Source organism: Octodon degus, unplaced genomic scaffold (genome assembly GCF_000260255.1).
Source record: "Octodon degus isolate 3935 unplaced genomic scaffold, OctDeg1.0 scaffold00141, whole genome shotgun sequence".
NCBI classification, from domain to species: domain Eukaryota; kingdom Metazoa; phylum Chordata; class Mammalia; order Rodentia; family Octodontidae; genus Octodon; species Octodon degus.
Window position 1 is genome coordinate 4,156,061 of NW_004524717.1, and position 10,668 is coordinate 4,166,728.

At 36.9% G+C, this 10,668-nt stretch overlaps 1 protein-coding gene across 13 annotated transcripts in view; it reads right to left on the reverse strand.

Moving 5' to 3' along the window:
• Znf438 (zinc finger protein 438) overlaps positions 1–10,668 on the reverse strand; it is a 241,573-nt gene that overhangs the window by 8,107 nt on the left and 222,798 nt on the right. For all 13 annotated transcript variants that reach the window (XM_023701866.1, XM_023701864.1, XM_023701861.1 and 10 more), the window contains one exon: positions 4,893–4,973. In XM_023701866.1, coding sequence (XP_023557634.1) covers positions 4,893–4,973 — 81 coding nt within the window. The remainder of the gene's footprint in view (positions 1–4,892; positions 4,974–10,668) is intronic.

Consider the following 10,668-nt stretch of genomic DNA (forward strand, 5'->3'; position numbering starts at 1 on the left):
ACCCGTGCGATTTGATTTCTGTCCATGAACTCTTTGCCTACCCCTATGTCCTCAAGAGTTCCACCTACTTTCTCTGTTACTGAGCTTTCAAACTTCTCAAGTTAAACAATAGGGAGCCTCAGAGAAGATGAAAACGCCATTAAATTTTTTTTAAAAATTGAAAATACTAAGAAAGCATGACTGTAGGAAATCTTTCTTGGCAATGTAGTTGCAACAGTGGTTTATTTCACTACACGGCCACCAGGCTATTCACAGATGGTGTGAGCTAAAATCTCTCACCTGCACTTACTAATTTACAGATCTTACAAAACTATGCACTAAATAATAAGTAGAAATTTCCACTGACATTCATAATTTCTGGAAATCCTGTGAAATTACCCATAACAGAGTTAAAGAGACTCATAGGACTCTCAAGTACTAAGCATGGACTTTTATTAACTGAACATAAAAGACCCACTCAGTAAAATTAATTCTGTAGCTATTCAATGGGAATATTTAGTAGGATTTTAATTATGGGTTGTTTTAAATATGTGAAGCATAGGTAAAGTAACTTTTGAAAACTTATGTTTACAGTTGGTGAATAACTGAAAGGGAAACTGGATGGTGCTGAGTCCTTACTAAGTAGTCTAAGTAATGAGGGCAAGCCTTTTTTTAAGAGCAAGCCTTCTAAAAATATTTTATTAAATAATTAATTTGGTACAGGAACTCACTACACAGCTTGGAATCTAGTGAGCCTGCTGTCTCAGCCTCCCCAGTACTGGGATTATAGGCATATGCCACCATACTTGGTTTTGGTGGTCAGCCCAATGCACCTGGGCTTCTGGGGCTGGCATGACATGTGCCACCAGAGATCGAACCAAGGTCCTTCAACTTGCCAGGCAGGAGCTTAGACTACTAGCTATCTCTCCAGAAAACCACATACCCACACTGCAACCCAAACTCACTTACTTATTGCAAAACTCCAACACTGCAATTCAATCTGGATACTGAGCATTTAGTTTAGAAGAAATAACTGCATTAACATCTTTCTTTGTCTTAAAAGAAATCACAGTAACATAATTTTCAATAATACAAATAACTTACTACAGCAGATGTCATAGGTTAAAAACTACTGGTCTAGAATATATGCTAGGCCTTTGAACTGACTCCTCAAAAGACTCTGCAAAAGTATTATTGTTCCTCACTTTAAAGATTAATAAATATGAGGCTTGAGGAAGTAGAATTCAACCTGCAAAGTCCATAAGTCAGATGGGTCCCACTGCAAAGCAATGATCTCCCTTCCCTTCATTTTCCTCTCAAAGGGAGAAAATTATATAGAAAGTCATCTTAATCCCAAAATATACTATTTCTGAATTTTAAGAAACAAATTAAAATAGAAATATCCTCATATCCAAAACTTTCTACTGTCATTACATGACATTTTCTTTCAGAAAGTCCACTTATAAGAAGACTAATGGACAATTAAGTCATTTGAAAGTAAAAGTAAATTTCCAGGGATTCCAGGGATTCTGACAAATCCAGGAAGGCTGCTGGACATTAGAGAATGCACAAATGCAGCCCCCCTCCCCAATCTGCAAAGGACTGGATCTAATGGACATTCCTTGCATGTCTAAGGAGCAGAATGAACATGGAAGGCCTCAAAGCACTAGCTGCCCAGTCCACCTAAGATTTATCAAACTCTTCTACAACACAGCTGCATAATGGATAGATGTGCATGATTGCTATAAATCACTTGTTTTCTGATTTTCTCTGTCAGAATCAAGTGCTGCTATATTGCCTCAAACAAAATTTTTCCACTCATCTTGTCCTTGGTTTAGGCAAAGTTCCACTGCATAGACTGGGATCCATGGGACTACGGAGCCTGTTCAGAGGAACCATCAAAGAGTACAGCATGTCCCTGGTCTTAAAGGAGGGCCCTGGATCCATGTATAGAATGAAAGTGCTGTGAGAGCTACCAGTAAGAGTCAAACATTTTATGTACTGTTTAGTTTTTTTTTTTTTTTTTTTTTTTTTTTTTTTTTTTGTACAGAGTCTACAGGATCTCACTACACAGATTGGACTCAAGGTGATCCTCCTGTTTTCAGCCTCTCAAGCACTGGAATTACAGGTGTGTGCCACCACACCCAGTCTCAGGTTGCTGTCTCAGCACGCCCTAGGGGTAGGGCCTGCACAGCACACTGGGGATCAAACCCTGGTCCCCTGTATCTGCCTAAGCAGGTGCTTTAGTCCACTGAGCTACCTGGCCAGCCCTGTTTAGTTTTTAAGTTTATTAAACTAAAAAATGTTATTTTCAATTTTATTTGTTGGTATCTCTGTTCTCCTTCCTACTTGGTTTTCAAATAATAAATTCCAATAGGGGTCCAAATTATTTGCCAAGATGGTCTCTGGTTAAAATAAATATGGTAAAACTTAGGAGCAGTCTAGGATAAAAGAAATGTCTCATAATACAAGGACTTCAACTTCATTTTGTTGAAAAAACTATTCTGGCATTTAGCCATAGCTTTCCTGTCCCCCTCACTGTCCAGGGGCTGCAGCAATAGAGCCAATAAGAGTTTACTGAGAGCTGGCCTAGCAGTATGCACAGTAAAACATGCTGGGTTAGGCACAACTATACATTTGTTCAAGGAGTTAAGATGCCAAATACCATTTCTGGTCTTATTGGTAGCTCCTAGAGTTACCATATCACAGAAGTACATTTCAGGAAATTTGAGACAATACAAAGCAAGTAAGCACATTTCCAACTGGAAATTTTGTATCCTGAGTCATTTTGTTTATTCTCCTCGGCACACCTGTCCTGTTCTGCCCAATTATGCTCCTAGCAACTCCCCCCTCCTCTTAATAACACCAGTAACCAGTAGGTGCCCTGTACAGAGCATAGGCCTCTAAGGGCTATTGCAAGTGACAATTCAATCATTTCTCTTTAAAGAAAGGGGTTTCTTATTTTCTGAGCTGCTAAATTTCTTTATGTATAGTTTCTTAAACATTATCCCAATGATATGTTGTATTTTATGAGTCAAGCACTGTGCTTCACATGCATTGTCTCCTTTGATCCCCACAATAAGCTGGGTGGGGAATTACTGTTAAGTCCATTTTATAGTAAAAGATTTTCTAGCTGGTCAGCAACAGTGCTGGACTCAAAGCCTTGCCCACTTGACAGAATGGTATCTTTCCATTCAAGATGGAAAGCAGACTGTAAGCTATCATGCACGGCTCTGGCCGCCACCATAGCCTCCCACAGAACAATTACAGTGTCTGGGTCTCAGATAGACTCGGTTTCAATGCTTAACTCTGTCATGTACTTCTCAAGTCATTCTCTGTGCCTATATATCTTCCATGAAATAAGGACAACTCTAGCATACTAGAGATCATATCAGGATTAAAAACAAATATCCATGAAGGTGGCAGGGGTAGTTCCCACCATGTCAGATACTCAGTAGATGTCATTTTCCATTTTCTCTTAAGCATAAAATTTCAGACACTTTTTTCCCAGTGGGAATAAAAGGCAGAGTTTGAGCATATGGAAACAGTTCCAAATCTTTAAACCAATGTTTCATCTCTGAGAAGTAAATGAAGAAAAAGGAGAAATGGCTATGCTTTGTCAACAACGATCTCAGTAAAACTGTATTTTTTTCCCCCTTTTTGTGATGACACCCACTTTGGCAGCTCAATATCTCTAACATCTGACCTATCCCAAGAAGATCTCTTATTCCCTGTCATCTCCCACCCCTTGAAGGTTAGATGACTAGGTGTTAATTGGATTAACAATTCAGTGTGAATGAGTTAACTTGTATGCATCTGAAAGAGAGGTTTTGTGGGGATTCTCCCAGGTTTTGTTTACACTGAGTAGTGGTGAAGCCAACTGTTGCTCTTAAGGCTAACAGGAAGAGAGCTACTAGGGTACTCCACTCTGGGTTCAGAGAGAGGGTAGGTCAGAGATCAGTGAAAGCCAGCCCTAGAGTGAGGCTGGGATCCCAGCCACTGCTCTGGAGGGCAATGGCAGCAACGGCCATATGATTTCTCAATTTAGGAGTGCAAATACATGGGTTCCCATAGTGGGGAGGGGACAGGATAATCACAGTTTTGAAGGCACTTACAGGCTTAGTATTTCTAATTATATCATTAAGAATTAAGTTTAACATTACTAGAGTATAGAAAGAAAAGTTGGGCTAGCAAAGAGGAACCATTAAAGTCATAAAGCTGAATAAATCAGGAGTGTAAATAAATTATGAAGCAAGAAAAAACTAGCATTCTTTATGAGGAATTTAAAAGCCAATTACCTTTAACATTAATGACAATAAAAGAAAAAAACTATACAATGTGGTTAAATTAAAATATTCTTTTGAGACCATAAAACGTTCAAAATTTAAAGTAATTTAAAAAGGTTTATCATTTAAAATACATTTTAATAATTTTTAATTTCAACTAGTTTCTTTTTTACCTTAATTAAGCCCTATTTACTAGTTCTTATTTTTGAAAGGAACTATTCTTGATTTGAAGTGCTTCTGATGAGAACAGCTGAAAATTGGATGAAACTTTTTTTGCTTTTAACACATTTAGAATGATCAAGTTGTTTATCTTTTTCAAAAATAACCTGTGGTACACTCAGAATTTTATTTATTATTATATTACAGGCAAGTTGGCTTCTTTTGACATTTAAGTGATTAAATAATATAAATGAGTTAATGAGAAGCTAGAGGGCTCCCAAGGACAATAAGCAAAGACAAATGGAAACTTCTGAAATGTTTTAACCCATTCTTTCAATATTCCTTTTTGTTACTAGAATTGTTAGCATTCAACTGAGTCACAGTTGAAATCTAGACCTTGATAACTGAACTTCAACATGTAACAGCAGAAGATCATTTATCTAACATCCTGTTACGCATAACAAATACCTGTGCACACTGTCTTCCCAAGAGAGTCCGTTTTCTGAGTCCACTGTTTCTCAGCAGGATTGGTGGCTATGGAGACATCACCTGCAACAGAGCTTCCATGAGTGGCACTAATATCTCATGGCAAGAAATATTCCAGAAACCAAGGAAAAATGGGCCTCTTCTTTTCAAATCTAATAACATTTTCACAGCAGTTGCAATTGTTAAGTTTTTGGTAGGCTAACAAGATGACAGTGAAAAAAATATTTTTGCTATTGGGAGAAGCAGAATGATAAGGTTTGCTATGGTTTATGTCTAGTTGTACCCCCAAAGTCTCATGCAGTCACAGGGCAGACTTCTAGAGTTTGTGATTAACTCATGATCCACTGGGATTACGGGTGTAAGTGCTTCTGGGATTATGGATTTGAGTACTGCACTCAGTCTGGGGCAGATAGTCTGAATACAATGTAAGGAAGACAGATTTGGTCTCTGTAGCCAATATTGCTGCTACTTCTTCATTTTGCTCTTTGCTCTGTGCCACCACCATGAAAGGTGTCTCTGCTATGTGCCACTCTGCCTTGGAGCCAGCTCAGTATGGACTGAAATTTCAGTAACTGTGAGCTAAATAAATCTTTCCTACCTTCATTTTGAGTGTAGGGTATTTGTTCCAGAAACGAGAGAAGAGTAACTGAGACAAGGTTTTAACATTCAGATGTGCAGTCAATTGTTAACTATTAAACTTGGGCAAAAGCAAAAGGCTGGAGGTTTTCTGTTTTTGATGAAAACATATGAAACTCAACAACAATATTTGTAAAAGCAAAAGACTGGAGTCACAATGACATTTTTATATTGTAACTTCAAAAATAAGTTTACTATTTATAAAAAAGCATTTTTTGCAGTCTTCATTCTTTCTGAAGAATTTAAATGACAATTTCTCCCTATACACACACACACACACACACACACACACACACACACACACACGGGTGATGCAAACTGAAGTAGGGATGTAATCCAGGAGTCTAGAACTTGCCCAGTAAATTCCAGGCTAGGATTTGATCTCTAAAAATGAAAGAAAAAAAGAAAGAAAATTTCTCTGCTATAAAGCATAGGTTTATAGATGCTCTATTTTCATCCTAAGTTATTTTGAACTCACATTAATTCCTAACTTTTTGCAGCAGGTTTTTCTGTATTTCAGCTTTTATATCAATAGCTCATGATGTGTAAGGACAAATGTGCTTCATCCACTGCCAGGACCTAGGTCCCTACAACAGCATCTGGCAGTTGCATAGTATTTATTAAATAAGTGAGTCACCTATTCACCCTCCACATTACTGTTTTGCTTTCTCCTATGCCAGGAGAAAGGTGGTGGTGAACCTATGGTATGCCCTCTCTGCTGGAATATAAGTCCAAGTCAACCCAGCAGCAGAACATTAGATAACTGTTGTTTTATCTAAACTAAATCCTCAGTATTCAGCTTTAATTGTAGTACTGGCACTTTGGGATAAATAAGTGGCTTTTGGGTTACAGTTTGGGCACTGAGTCTCTAAAAGGTTCATCATCACTGTCCTATGCTTTTGCTGAACAAGCAAAGCAGAGCAAAGCAAAGCAAAGCAAAACAGTAAAGAGTCTTTGGAGTCTATCTTCTATTCTAGCTTCAACGCTGTCTCCTGCCTTCCGGAGATATTGTATTATTAGTAGTGTACATACATGTATATATTCCTTGTCTCTATTTAGTGATTTCTATTCTTCCCTTGAATCTCTATAATCCTTAAATTCTACTATTAAGTACTAAACTGCTACCCAGTTAGGAGTCAGACTGGGTGCTTAGCCTATTATCTCATTGAACTTTCCATTAATATTTTTATATTAACATTTCCAGTGCATGGATATGGAAAACGAACATTTCTTGCAAGTTGACAATGCTGATCAGAGCTAAATCTGAACTGAGATCTTTGTCACAAAAGCTATTCTCCCTCTGTCTAAACATACTGAACTTAGTAAGGTGTTTTGTGATTTGTCTCTTTATATGCCAGTCTCCTTCAGTGGCTGGTAAATGCCACACAATCTAACTCAACGTTAAGAATATAAATGTTGGGAGGGCAACCGTGTGCGGGGGGTAGGGCTTCTATGTTCTAGCAGGAATCTATAGCATGGCTGTTGGGAGAGGTGGCTAAAAAAATCAACACTCAGCCATCAGTAATGTCCTGACAGTGGAAAGCCAGGCTGGTGAAACAGATTTTTTTTAAAGTTTCTAGGAAGCAAATTAGACTGACCACAATACAATTTCTTTAAAAAATTATTTATTTATTTGTTTGTTTGTTTGGTTTCCAGGGCTAGCACAGCATGGCATGCAGTACCAGGGATTGAACTCAGGTCCTTGAACTTGCTAGGCAGGCTCTTAGACCGCTGAGCTTTCTCCCCAGCCCCCAGAATACAACTTTTAAAAGCAAAAATAAATAAGCACCCTGACATTTTAAAGCACTGACAAAATGTGATTTGTTTTTCTGATGGGCATAAATAAAAGAAAAGATCACTAAGGTCTTTTACAATTTAGAAAATAATATACATTTCTTATCTATTTCCTAATCCCATACCACCTGCCTTAAAAACAGGGCAATGAAGAACATTAACACTGGAAGAAAAAATGGTAAAAGGATTTCTAAATTCCTCATGTTGCAAGTCCTGTACACATTCACTCTCTCTCTCTCGCTCCCCTCTTGATCTTGCTCTCTCGCTCACTTTCTATTGATAGAGGAAATTTTCTTTCTAGGGCAGAGGGAAGGCTCCTTCAGAAACAAAAAGACAAATGACATTACATGTAAGCTAGCGACCAGAGGTTTGTCTTTGAGTCTTACATTTACTACTAGAATGAGACTTCACAAGATTAATAACCTTTAACCTATTCTGCAAGCTTGAACCATTGGTGGTATATGCATGACTGTCTCATTGTGTCGCTTTGTATTACTGGTGGTACAAATGGATCCAATCATTTTTAGTGGTCTTTTTAACTAATAAAATCAAATCAGAACCACCCCACAGCAAGGCATACAAATTATGGCCCCATCATGAGCAAATTAATACTTATGACTTGGTTTCCTTGGTTTCAACTTAAATAATAAAATATTTGACAAATATTTTATAAATATATATAATATTTCAGCAACCTATTTTACTTAATTTGAGTATTCATGGAACGTATCATAAATTAAACTCAAATTGATGACACTTATATTTTTGCCCAATTTTAAGAAATGTTATCACAAGATTCTCTTTGTGGTATGTAACATTTTCAGACAAAAGAGAACCTTCATAAAAGGGTTTAGAAAAACATTGAAACTCATTATAAATTATTTTATCAAAACCAAAATAATTCTAAGTTGTTTATGTTCATGTAAGTTGAACACTGAATTTCTCTAAACATTTTTAGAATTTCCATGCTAATTAATTTAAAGACAAAAAGTATGTGGACTATTAAAAGCAATATTAGATTTATGAATTTCCATTCCTATTAATATTGTACCTTTAAAACAAAACTGCCAACTCTGTTTTTTGCTTGCATAACATGCTAAACATCCCTGTCAAACACCTTGGTGTTTTATTCTCACTCAATTCAACACATCAACCATCTGCATAAATAAAGATGTAAGCATCTGCTACATGGCAAATGGTCTCGGGGCAGATGTTTTCATCCTTGTGCTCATGTCACTGGGGCTGGATACATTATTTGAACAGATGTACACAATCTGAAAGTGTTGTGTCCCACAGTGAGATGTCTCCAACTGCTTTTTATCAAAGTACATAAATGCTATTTGCACCTGCATTTATGTTAATGATACACAGGCAGCAGGGGTTCTGACAGTGAAATGTGATGCTATGAAATGTATTTACATGGGTAATTGGAATTTCTGAGAAACTATGTTGCCAAATAGTCACAATGACACTGACACATACCCATGTAAATGGTGTGATCAGCCACTTTATAAGTACAAGGGGAAATTCATTTTACACAAAAATTATGATCTGACTTTACTAATAAGAGTATTTTAAACTCTAATATTTTATCCCCAAATAACTTCTAAGAACATTCTACTTGATAAGCTTTAGTTTCTATTCTGCTCTACAAGAATGTCTATAAGTGTGTGTTTTCCATTTATTCTTCTGTCAACAGCATGGTGTTTTGCAGAAGTTATTACATTGGAAAGTTCCAATTTGCAACATTAAGGAGTTAACCAAAACCATCTTGAAAATGTCAATTTATACTTGGTCTGCAGCATGAAATGGTACTAAAAGTCTAAGAACAGCAGTCATACCACATATTAAGTTCAAAATGTTTCCATATGAATTTCATATATTTGGAAACATAATATTTTGTTAATACATAAAAAACAATTTTCCCTCATAAGGTCACAAAGCAATGCTAACCATTAAAAGCAAAGCATCAAATTACAGTGGTTTTCCTTGCTACTGTGCATTACATACAAAGGCTGAAGAGCCAAAGAACTCAACAACTAGTTTTCTTTGTAGCTTTTACTAAGCCAAGAAGTTTTGGTCATTTTCAGTAACATATTTATTATTTTGTTAATTTGAAATGTGTAACAGCAACTAATGCTCAAAATCATTATATCTGAGTCAGTGTTACCCAAAATAACTTTCATTCTTCAAATCACCCTGAGAGTTATGTTTTTAAAAAGAAAGGTGTGCATATATTCATATAGTCTTGATTTCCCTGAGTCAAACATGCTCTATTTGCAAATTGGGCTACTGCTAAAACTTATTTGTAACTTCATATCTGATACTAAGATATTTTCATGGTCATTCATGGGCTGTACAAAGTAGAGACAAATCTGATCCATCTGACAAGCATCACTCCCAGGTGAGGTCAAGTGAGGTAGAACTCTGGTTTCTTGCTTGTTTTAACTCACAATGTAAAAAAAGTCCTTTGCATACTTTATTTAGTGCTATATTACTTGAAATTTTGTGCTTTTTCTCAAGTGATTTCACCAGTAAGAATGGCCTTCAAGAACAGTGCTAAAGTGTTATCTATTGTTCTTACGTACAAGATGTCTATGATGTGCTTTATGGAGAAAATACGTGCATGACAGCACCTTTGCTTAAGCACAAGTTACGTGTTAAGTGAGTTCAATGTTAATGAATATGCAATGTACATCCAATAATGTGTCTTTAAGCAGAAATGATGCATCAAACAATATTATGTATTGATAAGAATGTTGCGACCTGAGACCTACTGGAGCCTGTTGCAGCTTATGTGTAGATGTCACTCCAAAGCCTCGTGTGGTCATAGGTGGCACTTTGTGGAAATGGCCAACTAGGATTTGTGATGCTGGGATTAATGATGTGATGTTGGGATTAAGGGATGACCTACCCTGGGTGTGGATGACATCAATCAATCAATAAGCTTTCACCTGAATACAATAGTCCCTCGCTATTTCATTGTTTGACTTTCACAGACGTAACTGTCTTTGGGTTTTTAAAAAATATTAATCTTGGGGCCGGGGAGATGGCTCACTGGAATAAGTGCTTTCTTGGCAAGTGCAAGGGCCTGAGTTCAATCCCCAATTCTGCAAAATAAATAAAATTTTAATCTAAATTATTTATCACGGATTTTTCACTATATCACAGGATTTTGCAGTACTGTACAGTATACATATGTTGTTAAAACTACACAGGTTTACAAGTTTAGAAAATGGAGGGGCCAGGGAGAGGGCTCAGTGGAATAAGCGCTTCCCTGGCAAGTGCAAGGGCCTGAGTTCAATCCCTGGTTCTGAAAAAAAAAAAA